General features: G+C 38.3%; 1 protein-coding gene across 4 annotated transcripts; it reads left to right on the forward strand.

Moving 5' to 3' along the window:
• Window positions 1–316: 316 nt before the first annotated feature.
• On the forward strand, window positions 317–15,401 carry LOC111597517 (proton-coupled amino acid transporter-like protein CG1139). 4 transcript variants are annotated; one of them, XM_023312287.2, is made up of 7 exons: window positions 5,495–5,645; window positions 5,751–5,930; window positions 11,947–12,026; window positions 12,208–12,357; window positions 13,326–14,138; window positions 14,199–14,358; window positions 14,422–15,401. In XM_023312287.2, the coding sequence occupies exons 2-7, from the start codon at window positions 5,877–5,879 to the stop codon at window positions 14,698–14,700; spliced, it is 1,536 nt and encodes a 511-aa protein (XP_023168055.1). In that variant the 5' UTR covers window positions 5,495–5,645; window positions 5,751–5,876; the 3' UTR covers window positions 14,701–15,401. The 4 variants fall into 4 exon arrangements, with proteins under 4 accessions (XP_023168056.1, XP_023168055.1, XP_023168054.1 ...); XM_023312288.2 differs by lacking the exons at window positions 5,495–5,645; window positions 5,751–5,930 and adding an exon at window positions 317–494; XM_023312286.2 differs by having other exon boundaries at window positions 5,495–5,930.
• The last annotated feature ends 2,727 nt before the right edge of the window (window positions 15,402–18,128 follow it).

The following is an 18,128-nucleotide window of genomic DNA, read 5'->3' on the forward strand; positions in this document are numbered from 1 at the left end:
ACTGAATAATTTGCATTGAGAAACAAAAGCAAAAGTATGCCAAACCAGACAAGTACTGGCTAGCAGACGTAATTTCAATGTTAATGTTAAGCCACCGCCATTGCCAGGCGTTTTATGTGTATTCCAAATAATCTCAGTCTCGAAACAAAATTCGATTATCTGGCACAGCAGGCTGCATCAATAAAACTCACTCAGGTAGTGAGCGGGTTTTGAGTGCTTTTTATAATTTTCTGCTTCTTCTTATTTTTTCGAATGGAGTGCAGTTAGTTGAAATGTTGAGTACATTGGTATACGCTTTGTGCTTAAAACGGAATGTATTGTAAGATTTGCGCGTTTATTCGGTGCACGCCGATCGCCACATAAACAACATATAGTCGAACAACGCGACGTATACTTAACTTAATTGTTTTACGAGTTCAGTGTAGAAAGGAACGTGATTAAAAATTACGCTGGCCGTAATTTTTGGATCAACTATGGAACCTAACACTGATCAAGTAAGTTCTTACCAACCCGAAAAGTGCCTTTATCAACTTTCAATGATAAGTGCCAGATTGTGCGAGACATATTTATGATTTCACTATCGTATAATGCTGATTTTCAATCAAATTTTGCTGTCGTGTGCCCAATTTTTATGTGATTAAATAAATATTAGGCTGACAAAAATCTATTAAAGTGATAACTAAACGCGGTGAGTCCTTTGTGTTGCTGTTCACATCCACTGTTTTGGAGCAGCATGTGCTTAAATATATCATCTGTCTGGCGATATGAGACAACAGTAAACAATGCCAACGACATTTCAGTAAAATTTCTTATCATCTCGCCTTATTTGGATTGCCTAGTGGTACTTTATATGATGACAAGAAGCGGCAGTAGCCCGACCGTCAAGTTACCTAATAGCCTCCCTGTGCCAAGTGCATTGAGTGGATTACTGTAATGACTCGCATAAAAGTGGTACACCATATAATTGATAACTTGTTATTAACAACAATAGCAGTTAAGCATATTCACATGGGATTGAGATTGTAAAATGTTGTCTGCTAGCTGAGCACATTACATTACATTTTCGTTCTGTAGACTATATAAATTCTACATTTCTCTTTTTCATTGCACTGCTGTCAGTCAGTATTATGCAAATCAGTTCTATATTTTACTTCCTTAAAATTGCAACATAAACTTGTTTCCTCAACATGAAGATACTTGCAGTAACGTAATCTAATATAATACCAATGGAAATTTTGCACCAGAACAACTTTATCATTTCTGTTTAGTTTGACTTGGCATAAAAATGGGTATTGCATATATTTAATATTCCCGCTGTAAATATATATTTCTATTTTCTATATTGTATTTATAAAAATCTTTTTTTATACAGCTCTAATTTTTTATTTTGGTAACATTGCTGTGAATTCAATGTCATGATTCACTATTTTATTTATAGAAATTTATTTAAATAATGGAAAACTGATAAAACAGCCAAAATAGCTAGAAATAGGCTAATCAGTCTGGTTTTTAATTAAAGGAACATATGGCGCAGAGTCACTTTTCTTTCCTCCTTTTATTGGCCCGCCGAATCTGACGGACCGGCGCTTGTGATCTATAGTGTAGACCGCGTTATCGGCGTTCCAAACATTCCGAAATTGGTTTATTATTGACAAAACCTAAAAACTAAGCTGGCTATAGAAATTGCCAAGCACTTTGTACTGTGATGAACGCAAACTGTGAGCGCCGAAGCAGCCAGATACGCGGCTGACCAACGTTACTTTGGGGGTGAAAGTGTTGTCGAGAAATCAGTTCTGCAGTGATTGTTGAGCTCAACGCATTGTAACGGAGTGAATTAATTGGGCACAAAGAGCATAAGCAAAGTGCTTTATAATCGATTTTGGATATACAAAATGTCAGCTGATGGAGAGGTGAGATGCAAAGGGTGCTGCTTACTATAAAAGAATGAACGCTTGCAGTGTACAATGGCGTTTATTTATAATTCTCACCAGGATCTCAAACCTGATCTTAAAACTGAAAGTAAACAAATCGTGGGTTAAGCCCTCGGAATATGGGATTTACCTTGTGACAAATACGTCGTCGGCACTCGGAAATGTTCTTGGTTGATTGTGATATGTGCTTAATGTGAATAGGTTTAGCACTTCGTGCGTGTGCCTTGCATATAAAAGTGGTTGAGCACTTAAGGAATACGTATATGGAAAATAGTAACAATTTTGTTTATTGTTTCTTTAGAATTTAGTTTTGCCACGGTCGCCTGCATGAGTATTATTTCGGCTGGTGCAAACTCAAAATATAATATAAATGATTGTAGCGAATGTACTCAACCGGTTTTCAGACTAAATTTAGAATGCATTATGTCTTCGGTCTCCGGCAGATTTATATGCAAATATATTTGAGCTCAACTTAAAGCTAATTTGCACGCCAGCTACAATTTGGATTACATGTGGAAGGAATTGCAGTAAATAAGCATTCAAGTACGACTTGATTTTGATTTGTGCTCTGAGCGTGTGAACTTGCCTCCGTCGTTTTGTTTTTCTATAAATGAAGCAGCTAAAATTGTTGCTATCATTGCAAAGGTCACAAAAATTAAGTCAATTTTAATCATAGTTTTAAAGAAAAAAATAATTTGCATTCAAAGCACATAACTAACGTCTTGGGGGGCGTATGCGCAATGTCCAGCCAAGCTGGCGCACGTTAGTTTTCGTTAAGTGACTCAGTTTTGACGACAGCAAACGTTTCGTTTGTTGAACGTGGCTCGCTCACACTATGCGCTAGATGGCGCTACTTGGCGGTGCGTAACAAAGTATGCAATGATATTTTACTTGGCAAACGCCGTAATGGTAGTTCGAAAAATTTACATGAAAGATTTCAAATGTCAAAATATCTATTAATCAGTTGGTTTATTTAAATATATATAGAATTAATTTCACAAAAAGCGTTAAACACTTTTTACTTGCATTTTCCCACAAAGCAATAACTTTTTATACCGTGATTGAAAATGGGAAATCAGGGTATAATGGTTTTGTGCAAATGTAATATATATTCTTGATCAGGACGACAAGCCGAGTCGATTGAGCCCTGTCCGTCTGTCTGTCTGTCCGTCTGTCCGTCCGTCCGTCTGTGAACGCGTGGATCTCAGCATCTATTAGAGCTAGAGACTTGAAATTTTTTTTAGGTCCGTGTATAGCACGCGCATATCGAGTTTGTTTCAAATATTCGATAACTATTCGCATTTAATAGTTATCGAATAAAAACATGATTGAAATGCAGTTAATAAATTTTATCTCGGACGTCTTAAGAGCTAGAGCCTCCAAATTTTGTATTTAGTTGTATGTATATTTTATGCAATTTTGATTTTTGTTGGATTTTGGATACTGACTCCAAATTTCCCCAAATTCTTTAAATTTAAGTTTAGTTGGAACTAGGACCATTATGTGGCGTTTGCATCTCAACCAAGATATGTAGATCATATGCTGAAAATTTCATTAAAATCTATTAAGTAAAACAGAAGTTATTAAACAAAACGTTTGGCCAATTTGCAAAAGCACATGTCAGCAGCGCCACGCGCTCGCATTTTTCCTATGCGTGTGCACACATACATTCAAATGCGTGTATTCTTTTCTATTCGAAGAATCGAAATTGCGATTGAATTGTGCTGAATTTTTAGCTGCTAATTTCAAATTTGCAACTGCTTCAGTAAGCTATGCAGTAGCTGTGTTGGTAGAGGTAGCGCTCGCCAGCGTTTTTAATCTCGGGTTCAATCCTCGTGGCGACGAGACAGTTTTTATTGTTTTATTTATTTTCTTAATTATGAAGTGGCGGTGTTGGTAGAGTTGATGCGCGTTGTGTAAAAACTGTGGGTTCGAATCTTGGTGTGGTAATGCCAGTTTTTATATGTATTTTTTTCAATACTCGATACAAACTACGGAAAATATTAAAAAACGCAGATAGGACTGGGATCAGGGTATTTCCTAGTCGAGCACCCCGACTAGAGTTTTCTTACTTTTTTCTACAACTCCTTATCCTCGTACATATAATTGTATAGATCCATACCTACATACATGCTTGAACATATAATTCTATAGATCCATACCTATATTTTTGCTCTGATTTGCGACTTTAATTAATGCAAGGACAAAGGTTCAGCTGAATTCAATGTCATTTTTATCTAATCCGTTCTATTGATGAATTTTGATTTAATACCTTAAATTCGGTCAAGTTGAAGTGATTTCTATTTTCTTCAATTGCATTTCGCTCAGCAAATAATAAATAGGAATCAGACAGAAAAGTTTCCATATGCTCAAATCGAACTGCTTTGCACTGGTTAGATGTTAGACGAGATCGGTATCGATTCGATTTTTGCAGCTGGCACGTTTCGAATTACACATAAATAAATGCGCCGCAAAGAACCTACATAAATTGATTTAAATTTGCAGTTGTTTTATAGGCACATTTCCATTTATATATACAAGCACGAAATCAATTTATATATTTATAAACTTTTCTGACTTGATGGATGTCTGTGCCTTGCGTTTTCATATTTTCGGCAATCAATTGCCAATTTTGCGTCGGTTAATGTCACACAATTCAATTGGTGTCTAATTGAGCGAGTAAGAGAACTTTTTTTACCCGACAAAGGGGAAGTTGCGGAGAGGCAAATGCAACTTCATGACGTTCCACACGGTTTTGCGCAGTTGGATATAAGTACATATTTTCGTTTAACTTGTCCCCTGTGAATGAGCGGCCCTTTCTGTTTTTGTTTCTGTTTCTAATTTTGTTTTTGTTTCTGTTTCTGTCTCTGTTTTGGGCCCTGTCTTATCTAACGGCATCGCCAATTAATTAGAGCATTATTTGCCATGCATATTGTAGACTTTTCCGTGTATCGAATGGCCTTATTTGCACGTCATAAAGGGGAATTGCAAATATTTTCTAAAGAAAAAGGGTTATTTTCTTTATATAAATAATACCAACCCCAAAACTAAAAACTAAACAATTTATAAATGTTTTTTTTTTTTTAACTTCCCATCTGTCTCTTTAGACTTTATTTGATGTACTATTAAAATGGAAATTTATCTCATTAAGTAAGATAAATAATATGAATAGCATTGTGGGATGCAGGGTATTGTTAGTCTACTCTGTCAATTGATGCTTCGATTTGTTGATTGGCTTCACTATTTGTTTGAGAGAGCGAGAATTTGTGATTCATATATCAAATAAGTGCAACGGAACTGAGAATATTGGATAGTCCCCGGTACGCCCATACGAGCACTGAACAAGTTTCCTTTCGATGGAAGTTTGCATTTTCATTATCAAACACGGAACTAGACGGGCTCTCTCTCTCTCTTTCGCTCTCTCGCTGTCTCTCTCAGCCTCTATTGCCCTCTATATGACTCTCTCGGCTACACATTCTCTTTTCTCTGGCAGTTCAATCGTCAAGTCGGGCATTTTTACTCGCTCGTTTTTACGCGAAGGTTGGCATTCTTGTTCTGTTTGTCAAACCGTGCGGTTGTCAGAACTTTGAAAATTTCTTTGCAACGTCTTGACAACGTTTTAAATTTCCCTCGACACAAAGAAAATAAGGCTAAGAAGAAAATCTTGGTTTTCTTTCGAAGCCAGAGCGGTCGCAAGTGTTGAGAATTGCATTAGTAATATTGCATTTTATCTTTATACAAAATTAATAAACAAAAAAAATCAAGTCTCAATTTTTGCACTAAATTTCCCCATTAAATTTTATTTTGTATCGTAAAAAGTGTTTGGAAATTACTGGAAAACGCACTGCAACGCGTTGACCGAGAGTTTACAAAATACGTTAAGAGCGCGACAGTTGCCATTGCCGACAGGATAACACGACCAACTGGATTTTCGCTGCGGTGAAAATGAGTTTTCACAAAAGCGACTCACGCACGCCGTTGGCACCGGCGGAATATACCGTAAGTAACATAGCTACCCATGAGAGTTTCGAGCTCCGATTTCCGACTTATGTTAATGAGAGAACCACTCGGCACTCCTCCTCAGGGGTTAATGTTGGGCTCGCCTGATGACGACAGAAGGAGAACATCGATTTGTCTAGGCTTCTATTACAGAACCGTTAGAGTTTGCTTAAATGACAGTTGTGTTCCCATTCGTATCAATCGTATTGGAATGAAAGGTTATCAGCATTTGACCAATTCATAACAATTTCGCAAACAATTTAATGTAATGCTGACACATAATGCTTAAGTTATGAATCAGAGTGAATTCCCCTTAACTTGTATACCATTCAAATGGGTCTTATTTGATTCTTATAGATAGTAAATCATGTGACATAGGCACTTAATCAAGTGTCATTAGACAAAATTCATTCCAAAAAATGGAGTTTGTTTCTAAACCCATTAGAACTCTTAGGTTTTTTAATGATTGATCGACTACTGGACAAATTGGCGCATGCAAATCGCTTACTGTGCGTGATATGATAACGAATTGAGGAATTCCAAAACTGAAGTCTAATTTCGGGGATGTTTCAGTTTCGGATACGTTTCGTTTGGCCCTGCGACGTGACTATTGTCGCTATGACAAACACACTCAAACATTTCCACCCTCGCTCATATTTCTAGAGCTAAACAATGACTTTTTGCGTCGTTGTTGTTGTTGTTGTTGTTGTTGCTGTTGCTAATGTTTGTTGTCTTTGTTTCTGAGCAGTGGAATTTTCCACTCGCAGCCTGTGCGAGCTCCTTGCACTTTTATGTTTGCCTGGCTGGGACTCGAGTTCGAGTGCGCTTATGCGCTAGGGGACGAAGTAGGGCATATAGCAGGCGGTCTATATCGCGACGTCTCTCGTCTACCTACTGCGTCAGCATATTTCAGGGTTTACATTTTTGTGCTGCGCGCGTTTACGATTTCGTGGCAATATGCACAAATTATGGTATGTTGTACTTTGGCTCGAACACTCTGTCTGGCGGTCTGTCTGTTAGTCAGTCAGTCGCCCGGTCTGTCGGTCGTGCTGCTGGTGCGCAAGCGCCGTCGATGAATTTGCTGCGTCGCGTTTTCTCTAAGTGGCACAACGTACAATTCGATCGCATTTGGTAATTTTCCATGCCATAAGCATTCATGTCGTACTGTGGAAGTGTGACCAACCTCTCTCAATACTTGCAATTCAAATATTACTCTTGTTCTCCCAGAGTCAAGCATGAGCCGTCATTACGTTAGTGGCGCTGCACTTGAAACTCGACTGCAGCACATTTTGTTATAGAATCAGGTAAACAGAGCATTGAGTGCGTTCTCCGATTTCTGCAATGTATATACTGCCCTTTTATATGCAGTTTGCGTTCGGATCGAAACCGTTTCAATTTGCAATTCATAATTCTGTCTCTGGTCGGTGCCTGTTTCAGCTGATATATTGAAATCGTATCCCCACATTGATTTTTTCGACCCACTTGCTATCTTATCTTAGCATAAGTTGATGCCTTAATGCAATGTCCATTGGGCATACGCCCCGTACGACATTTCGGCGAACATACCTAGCCGTAAATCGACGTGTTTGCATTGACTGACTGCTAACAGTTATTTCGCTAGAAATCAACTGCGCTGAGTTCAGTCGCAGCCCCGCTCAACGGGTGCGGGGCGCCACGTGATGCACAATTCGTGTGTGTTTTATATATTTTTGCTGCTTGCATTTTAGCCAGTTTTGTAAAAAATTTCCACTACAAATTGTTGGGGTTTTTGTTTGCTTTTTTGCTGCGCTGTGTTTTGTGCTGTTTTTGCCGTTTTCGATTTCATTTTCCTGCTGCTTCGGCTTCTGTTCCAATTGCTTATGTAAGTTCAATGGCATGCAGTTGAAGCTATTGAGAGCCCGTAGACGCACACTTACTAAAACTGCTAAGGTGCCTTTTAATTAGATGTGTACATGAAGGCATCTGCCTGCCCTGTACGTCTGAGAATTTATGAATTTGTGTAGTTAGTCATTGTACCTAGAGGGGAGAGAGAAGGGGAGACATTGGGTGTGTGAAAGGCTAGAGTATGAGCCATTTCGTCATAGCATGCAACGACGCATTGCTATTCCAGAAAATAATTATTTACAATAGCAGCGCAATTTTGTAATATCACGTATTTAGATTGCACTGAGATTTTTGTGCTGCGAACAGTGCTTCCTCTTATGGCTCTTATCGGTCTTGTTGGGCTCAATTTGTTTGCTATCGTTATCGGAATGCACACTTTAGGAAATACCTGCAATAAACTATGAATCCAATATTGATTGATATGCTTTATGAATTACCAACTTTGTCAATTGTCTATACTATATGGGAGTAATACTATTTATCAGCTATTTCATTTTTTGCGATTTGTCAAGGTGTTTGAAGAAAGATTAAATTTAAATATATCATTGTGGAGTAATTATTTCTATTTCTTGATTTTAGCACATTTGATGATTTACTAGTCATGTTTTGGTAACATTAGTTGCGACAATGGGAATACTATTGAGTTAAAGCACGAAAATAGAATTTTCTCATCGCAAGTGTGTGCAATATATCTGTATAGATATTCTGACACGACTTACTACAGAGGTTAAGTCATTTTGCAAATATCAGTGAAGAATTAAAACTGCTAAGTACCTACATCATAGAGAATTGAAGTTCAAAAACTCTTCATATAAGTATCCTTTCCTGCTCCTAACTCTATTTGCTAATGTACAAAAGAAAGTTGAAATATTTTTAGCAGTGTAACTCATAGTTTGATAGTTCTTATTTCTTAAAAATGTAATGTTCATTTGATAAAAGAACTACGTCTTATCACGGCTTTTCTAGCTCCTAATTCGTCATAGCTTGCACACATTACTATCGTCAGTTGTGACCATATTGAACTTGAAGGCAACAGCGACACGTGTTGATCGCTCTGTTCGCTCTTCTGGCGTAGAGCTGGCAGTTTGTTTGCAGTTCGCTTTCGAGTTCTATTTGTGGTAAATTGTTTTGTGCACATGCTTTGTGCTTTAGTTTATGCATTTTTTTAATTTCGCTCGAGTTGTTTGGGTAGCTGTTGCCGCCATTTGAATGCGGGTACAAATTCTAGACCCTCCACACGCTACGCTAAATGCGGAAAAAATATTTCCACTGTAAATGTTTTTTTTTTTCAACTATTGCACTGTATATAAAGTTCTAAACTCGTAATGTTGCACGCGACAAAACAGTTGACTGTCTCATTGAAAGACTGACTGGGTATTAGATGAGCTGGCGCCACAATGCAGCTGAGCTTCTGACTGCCCAGCTGTCTAATTATTGCGTAAACTATTTTTATTTCGAACTTGCGATATGAAGCGATGATTGTATGCAATTATTGTTTTGCCATGTACTTAAACACTAAATAAGGCATATTTTATTACTCGAATGTTGGCTGTTAAGTATAGTAAACTAAGGAATTCATAGACTTACGAGATGCGTAATTTCTCACTGTTCGGCGATTCAATACGTCAATATGAATAAACAGGATATACTGGCTTTATACATATGTATGTAACAAGAATATAACGGCATTAAATAAATCATAAAAAATATATAACGTATATGATATGTTTTATCCCAATCGCCTTTCTGTCTAAACTTTATGATAAACAAACATCATACAGTTCTACAATACTAAAAGAGAAACAAATCTTTAGAGCTTAAACGTACAACAATTACATTTCAATATTAGTCTTGAGATTTCAGGGTATCCTAAAGTCTAGAATCTTTTTGATTTATTCGAGTATTGTATTGCATTGACGTTTTTGGCATTTAATAGCTTGTGGTCCATAAAAATGTCAACTGATGCGTAAAACTGTCAAGTTGCGTTATGCCATGTACTAAAGTTGTTTGAGATTGTTTCTAACAGTGAACGCCATTTGGCAGTACTTGGAAAATGGAATGGAACAGTATTTGGCTTCAACAATTATTATAATAATGATTTTCAGTTTTCATACCAAATATTAAATTTTAAATATCATAATATAAATTAAAATTACTGTGTAATTATCTGAAGACAAACTATAACTACATATAAAAAATGATTTTAATTTGGTTGAATATCAATTACATTGATGAAAAATTATAGTTCATATGTCGAAAGCTAGTAAGCTAAAATAGTTATTGTATATTATTTAATTTGGGCATTCTTCGTAAAAACAGGTTTAAGAATTCGTTGCCTACTTTTCTACAGGTTGGCGTTGGTGTTGGCCGCTGTTAGACGTGGCGTGTTTGTCGCAGCTTTCCGTAAGTGCTCATAGATGGCGGTAGCGACCCCACAATAAGTATACGCACTGTGTACTGTCGTTGTTTGTAGAACTAGGTCCGTTTACCTCATAAATAATTCAAAATAACAAATTTTTTATTTTAATTAAGCTAAATTTACTGAATAATTTGGTTATTTATGCTGCAATTTTCTAATAAAAACAAAAAACTAAATGACACTTCTGTCCCTTGCTTTAATTTGGACAATTCAAAACAGAAATAAAAATCATAAAATATTACTAAAATAAAGCACTCTCTATTTGTGCTGTTATTGTAGTCGTAAATATTTTTCGCACATTTTTTGCGCAAATTTACAGTTTCCTCATTAATTTTATCTACGTCGCACTTACCATAGGCGGATCATGTCGCTTACGGCGTCGCACTGATTTTGATCAATTTATATGTGGGAGCATTCGCTGTGATATAGTGGATTTTTAATAGCAGCGCGCGGGTCTCTTTCGCTGCCCCTCCTCTCTCGCCCTTGTAGTCTAGCTAGGCGCACGTGTGAATATATAGGAAACAATAGCAATAATGACGTCATATTTAATGCCGTTATTCTGTACGCTGCTCCATCCCAAACAGTGTATCTCAGCAGTTACAACTATAGATGCCGAAAATCTCGTTCTGAACAATCGCACTACTAAATAGCTGCTCAGTTCTGAAAAGGCGCCCCTTTCTAATGTGGCAGTCTCTGTTGTTGTGTGCGTTTCTGTGCTGTGTGTCTACTATTTATTTTCGAAGCTATTTGCAATGTACCGCAGACCACTCTCTCAGTGAGTCGGCTGTGGCTGCTGCTGTAGTTGTCGCTTTTCATTTTGGCAACAAAAGTGCATATAAGCGGACGACATTGGCCGTGGACGCGAACAGATTTGTATCGTCACTCACTGGAACTGCACGTGAAAACGTCGCGCATGTCGTTTAATCGCTCGATCTTGAATTTGATCTTGATCTTGACTACGAAAAGCGCAACGCCTTCAAGCTGAACGCCACCGCCGGAAAGCCTCCACTGCCGCCGCGTCAGCCGCATGCGCAGGAGCTGAGCAGCTTTGGTCCTAGAAAACACGAGACGCGTTTATCCAGTGGAGTGCTCAAGCGCCACAAGTTGAAGATGTCACTCAAACGAGGCGGTCCACCGCCGGCGCCATCAAGTGGTGCTGCAACAATGACCACATCATTGAGTGGCGCCAGCTTGGATCAGCAGGTGCGACTGAAAGAGTGAACTGCTTGCAGTGTGTGTACGCGTTTGAACGCATTTTTCTTCTTCCGCATAACAGTTTGTCTATTGAACTTGAGTGTTGCGCATATGGCGCGTGTTGCCAAAAAATGTCTCAGTGCGCTGCATTGTCGGGCGTTTTGTTTATCGAAACATCACAGTTGAATTGCTCAAGTGTTTCGATTCGATCGTGTCTAGTGATCTAAATTCTGTTCATTTGACCTTGCGCACACTGATTGTCAAGGTCATGTGACTGCAAATCCAGTAACAAGTAACCAAGATGCTGCTCACCTCTCGATGCTGGCCATAAACTGACGAAAACAATTGAGCACAGCACAAATACGTAAATAATTTTTGGCATAGGTGCAGTTCTCAGCAGCTAGCAGCAAGCAGCTGGCCGATTTACATAAGTTCGCACTCTCTCTGCAGCGCCTTTTGATTCAATACATTATAACAGTTGCTCAATCGAATTCTGACGATCGGCAATCTCTTTTGCAGAAAATTCCGACGGTTGTGACGGTCTACGACAGCGAGAAGAAAAATGGCAGCAGGAACAACGCGAGCATAAGCCAGCCTAAGTGAGTACCTTTCATTTAAGTTTTCGATGCCGTGGCCGACGTAGCTATAGCGCGCATACGACTCAAGAATCAATCACATTTACAATTAGATATATTTTGTGCATTCGTTGTACAAAATGTACAAGAATATCGATAACAATTCCTCGACTACAATGTTTGAAATGTATTCGTCCTCGGATAGATTCATACGCTCCGACATGGCCGATGTGCCTGTCCAGCAGGCGGCTGGCTCCACCCTCCCTTTGGTGTTGACGCGCAAAAAAGGCGGCGACGATGGCGAGGATGGCCACTATAATCCTTTCGAGCATCGCAAAGTGGAGCACCCCACATCGTAAGTATCAATGGGACAATAACAAGAGGTCCATTGAAAGATTGCTTTGATAATTAATTTGAAGAAAATTAAGCTAAGGACCCAAGGTCCTTATTTGGAATGTATGTATAATAGTGTCTATAGCAATGCACAACAAAGTTCAATAAAAGTGTGTTCTCGAAATATCTTACATAAACAGCTGATATTTGCTATAGCCGAACATGCTTAAGATACATCAATGACTAACTATTTAATTAACGTCATTGAACTTTTGCCTAGACTTTGATTCTCTACTTGCCTTTGTAATTTCAACGAAAAGGAAAAAACGGAAATACGTCTGAAATTTTATTGACATTGTCCTTGGACTTTGCTGAAAAGCTTTTAGACTATAAATAAAGTAAATTCGTAAATAGAAACGAGAACAGAATACGAAAAAAAAACAAATGTCGAGATAGTGCTTTACGATTCATTTGCAGTGCAAAATGTGTAACTTGGTGGGATAATGTGGATGAGAATCGCAAAGAGAGGGCATATTATTGCCGTGCACTGGTAGAACAAAAAGAAACATTGGGTTAGGCAAACTAAGTTCGATACAATTTAGATTAAATAATTTTGATTAATACTTAGAATTGACTCACGAATGAATTACTAAACATAGCAATTGAATTTGTATTTTAATTATGCATTTTGTGGGTAGCTGACGTACTATCATAGGTGTGTTTTTCTGCGTGTGAGCGTGTGTGCATATGAAATATATAGGCATGCAATGCGCTCTCTATTATATAGCTGACCATGCGAAACAGCGCTAAAAACGCAGCAGTCGGAATCGTTTCGCCAGAATTCTCTTATATTTTGTAAATATTTGTATGCAAGTGAAGATTTCGTTTATTTATTTTTGGCAGCCCGACGGGATTTGCATAATATAGATATTATTTAAATATTAGATCCATTGCATGTCACTTATTATTCGAGCTCATTTCGATTTCCAGCGACCTGGAAACCTTTGTGCATCTACTTAAAGGCTCCCTGGGCTCCGGCATATTGGCCATGCCCATGGCCTTTGCCAATGCCGGCTTGTGGTTTGGCCTGGTGGCCACCTTTGCCGTTGGCACCTTGTGCACCTACTGCGTCCATGTGCTGGTCAAGTGTGCCCATATACTGTGCCGGCGTCGCAAGATACCCATGATGGGTTTTGCAGATGTGGCCGAACAAGCCTTTCTGGATGGCCCGCCTTCGCTGAATCGCTGGTCCCGCTTCATACGCTTCATGGTGAATACGTTTCTGGTGATCGATCTGCTGGGCTGCTGCTGCATCTACTTGGTGTTCGTTGCAACCAATGTGCAGCAGGTTGTCGGCGTTTACATGGACACTCAGCTGAGCGTGCGTCTGTGGATTGTGATTGTGTCAGCGCCCTTGGTGTTCATGTGCCTGGTGCGCAATCTCAAATTTCTGACGCCCTTTTCAATGATCGCCAATATTCTGATGTTTGTGGGCATTGTGATAACGTTCGTCTATATGTTCTCGGACTTGCCAGCGCCATCTGAGCGCGCGGGCATCGTTCCACCAACACAATGGCCACTCTTCTTCGGCACGGTTATTTTTGCCCTCGAAGGCATCGGTGTAGTAATGTCCCTAGAAAATGACATGAAGAACCCCAACCACTTCATTGGCTGCCCCTCGGTGCTTAACTTTGGAATGGGTCTAGTCATTGGCCTCTACACACTCGTTGGATTCTTTGGCTTCCTCAAGTACGGCGACGATACCGAGGCAAGCATAACGCTGAATCTGCCATTGGAAGACAAGTGAGTAACAATCAGCTCGCTCGCATTAGGTTATGTATTTTTAAATTATCTTTCTTGCAGATTGGCTCAATCGGTTAAGCTGATGATTGCTATTGCCATATTCTTTACCTTTACGCTGCAGTTCTATGTGCCAGTCAGCATTCTTTGGAAGGGCATTGAGGGCAAGATTCCCGCTGCCCGCCAGAACATAAGCGAGTACGCCATGCGTGTGGGCCTAGTGGTAAGTCTGATTAACTTTCTGAACAGTTTGCCATTGATTAACTTTGGAATTTCTATTTGTCAGTTTTTGTGCTGTGGCATTGCCGTGGCGCTGCCCAATCTGGGTCCATTCATCTCGCTTATTGGTGCCGTCTGCCTGAGTACGCTAGGCATGATCGTGCCAGCGGTTATTGAATTGGCTGTCTATTACGAGGACCCTGGATTTGGGCGCTTCAAGTGGCGGTTGTGGAAGAACTCGGGCCTGATATTGTTCGGCATTATTGGCTTTGTGACAGGCACATATGTGAGCATACGCGAGTTTCAGGCTGAGTTTAACAATGGACATGGGGGTGATGCGCAGTGAGCAGCTGCCCAAAGTTTACGCTAATTTAATTTAGATTAGTTTTAATAAAACTCTTCTAAGCACAGGGATATCTAAGCTAAGTTTTTAACTAATTTTAGGGCTAACCAAAGTTTTGTAAGATTCTCCCTCTGCGACACATTCACCCGCGTTCCCAATCTACACACCAACCACTCTACCAAATACCCCTCCATCCTATGAAAACATAAAAATAAAACTATTAAACAATTATGTTAAAATATCATGAGCTTCATTCAAGCTTCCTTGCAGTTACCCTCTAACCTACCCTTCTACCCATTAAATTTACTATCATCCAAACAAAGTATTTGATTTAGTCGATGCCGCATTACGAATAGTAATTGTGGCATCACATTTATTTAGAGAATTCTTCCAGAAGTGATTTCGTAAACGTAGTGATCTTTTGACAGCAAAATATATCGTAGTTATAGTAGTTGTAATTAGTTCATAGCTGAACTAAATTAGTTACACACAAAAAGAAAACAAAAGAAAAACTGACAAACACACAACGCGAACGCATGTGCACAACCAATGTTAGTTTCGTTATATTTTCATTAAAATATCATTGAAGTTCTTTATTTGTATGCCCTATTCAATTATTCATGACATATTTAAAATATATACAAACGTATCCTAAATGACACTAATTGCATCATTTGCAAATAAAATTTGATTTTCAAAATAATACCAATATAATATTTGAGTTTTATTTAGTTTATCTAGTGGAAATGAACTGGAGAACACGTGAAAACTATAAGAGACCTACACATTTTAATTAAAATTGTAATAAAAATATATAACTTATATGTATAAATAGTTACATATAGATATAAACAGTTAGCAGATTCTGTTTTCTTAGATTCCAAATTGATGATCGTCTCCTCCGATCCTGTAGTATTAACGTAAGGCTGGGAACTTGTATAGAGTTGCTGTATAAATATTAAACATGTAATTTACTCCGGGAGATAGAGAGAAAGAGACAAAGATAGCTATTGCTGGACGTAATCCTGGGGTTTGCGGAGTGTGAGCGAGATGGATTTTGAAGGCGTTTGGACAGAGTCATTATGATTGCAAGTTTAGGAAGACAAGCGAAAGAGGAGAAATTGTGTGGAAAAGCATATTGTGAAAGAGAGCACATGGGGAATTTATTGTATATATTTATATATATATAATATATCTTTTTTTTGTGATTATTAATAATTATTATTTTTTTAGTATTTTATTATATATATAAGTGTAGAACCTGTACAATTAACAAATCGATCTAAAGAGCTTGTCAACAAAACTGATTCAAACATTTCTAAAAAGTTTTGCTCTTCAGATTCAAATATTTCGAATATCAGCAAATAATTGAACATTGGAACTTCTAGTCGTGAAGTGAAATATTTAAAAAAAGGTGGCAGCCTTTTACGCGGTTATTGTTAATGCAGTTGCCTTACATTAATTAATGACAGACTAAAAATATGCTACAAGTAATTATTATGTGCAGCCTAAGGTTATCCAATGGAATTTATTGTTAAAAGTATTGCATACTTTTAGGATTTGAATTAAATAGATTTTACTTCTTACAGGGTTGCACAAACAACGCGAAAGTATGGGCACAACCAATGTTAGTTTCGTTATATTTTCATTAAAATATCATTGAGGTTCTTTATTTGTATGCGCTATTCAATTATTCATGACATATTTAAAATATATAAATACGTATCCTAAATGACACTGGACAGGCGTCTCACTTTTGAGCCACACGTCAAAGCTGCGGTGAAAAAATGTCGTCACAGACAGCAACAACTGCGATGGCTCAACAATAAAAAGAGCACCTTGCCGCTGAGATGCAAAGGAGCTGTCTACGTGTAGTGTATCCTACCGATATGGCTCTATGGAGTGCAAATCTGGGGAATTGCTGCCAAATCCAATTACAAGCGGGTTCAGGTATTGCAGAACCGAGTACTACGACAAATAACCAACTCTCCCTAGTATATACGCGGCTCAATACTCCACAGAGACCTCAAGCTGTTTACTGTCGAAGAGCAGTTTGGAAGACACACAAGCAGATACACGGACAGACTGCAACGACTCCGAAGCCTACTTGCAAGAGGTCTAATCCCTGCCAGACCCCTAAGACGACTTAAACGGCAAGGCTTTGCCAGAACGATAGGAATGGTGTAAACTGTCTCCTTTTAATTGCTCGTATTGTGACTGGTTTGGCTCTAATTCCATATATATACATGTGTTGTTAAGGTACTAAATTTGATTGTACAGGTTCTACACTTTTATAAATATAAAAAAAAAAAAAATTTGCTTCCATTTATTAATGACAGACTAAAAATATACTACAAGTAATTATTATGTGCAGCCTAAGGTTATCCTATGGAATTTATTGTTAAAAGTATTGCATACTTTTAGGATTGGAATTAAATACTTCTTACAGGGCTGCATACTTCTAGGCTGTTTTGAGAATAAGGGTACCAGCACAATTTTTACTGATGCTGTCCTTATATCTAATCGGATGGACTTTCCAATTGACTAAGGGACAGAAACTATACTCAGTTTGACCAATCAAAGCTGGAGTTGCCCCAAGTAATATTGTTAGCCGAAGACTTTGTACAATGCAGATATGCCATCACAGTCCGGTATAAGAACTGATGTTGCATGTCCACTCTGCACAAAAAGCCTTTGTTTCACCGCAGGTATAACTTTAGTCTTCCCGATGCTGGGCGTAAAGGAGGTGCATCATCATCAAAGCACGATAGTCGGTGCACACCACCTTAGCCACTACAACAATTAAGATTAAAAAGTATTTCGACTCCACCGGTCTCGAAACCCTGGGACTACCTGCGTACGAGCGCCGCCTCTGCCAACGCAGCCACTACTCTTCTTACGCGAGCAGTTGCAAATTTGAACATAAGTAGCAGCTAATAATTCAGCACAATTCAATTGCAATTTCGATTCTTCGAATAGAAAAGAATACACGCATTTGAATGTATGTGTGCACACGCATAGGAAAAATGCGTGCGTGACATGTGCTTTTGCAAATTGGGCAAACGTTTTGTTTAATAACTTCTGTTTTACTCAATGGATTTTAATGAAATTTTCAGCATATGATCTACATATCCTATTGGCTTGGTTGAGATGCAAACGCCTTCACATAATGGTCCGAGTTCCAACTAAACTTAAATTTAAAGAATTTGGGGAAATTTGGTCAATATCCAAAATCCAACAAAAATCAAAATTGCATAAAATATACATACAACTAAATACAAAATTTGGAGACGTCCGAGATATAATTTATTAACTGCATTTCAATCATGTTTTTATTCGATAACAATTATATGCGAATAGTTATCGAATATTTGAAACAAATTTGACCTGCACGTATTATATACGGACCTACAAAAAAATTTCAAGTCTTT

This window comes from Drosophila hydei, unplaced genomic scaffold (assembly GCF_003285905.1).
Source record: "Drosophila hydei strain 15085-1641.00,03,60 unplaced genomic scaffold, DhydRS2 tig00000001-arrow-pilon, whole genome shotgun sequence".
In the NCBI taxonomy this organism is placed as follows: Eukaryota; Metazoa; Arthropoda; class Insecta; order Diptera; family Drosophilidae; genus Drosophila; species Drosophila hydei.

Excerpts from the sequence above, each read along its gene's own strand:
- LOC111597517 (XM_023312289.2), top strand. The coding sequence starts at position 11,344 with ATGTCACTCAAACGAGGCGGTCCACCGCCGGCGCCATCAAGTGGTGCT. Across the intron at positions 11,437-11,946 it reads GCGCCAGCTTGGATCAGCAG|AAAATTCCGACGGTTGTGAC; the intron begins GTGCGACTGAAA and ends TCTCTTTTGCAG. Across the intron at positions 14,139-14,198 it reads AATCTGCCATTGGAAGACAA|ATTGGCTCAATCGGTTAAGC; the intron begins GTGAGTAACAAT and ends TCTTTCTTGCAG.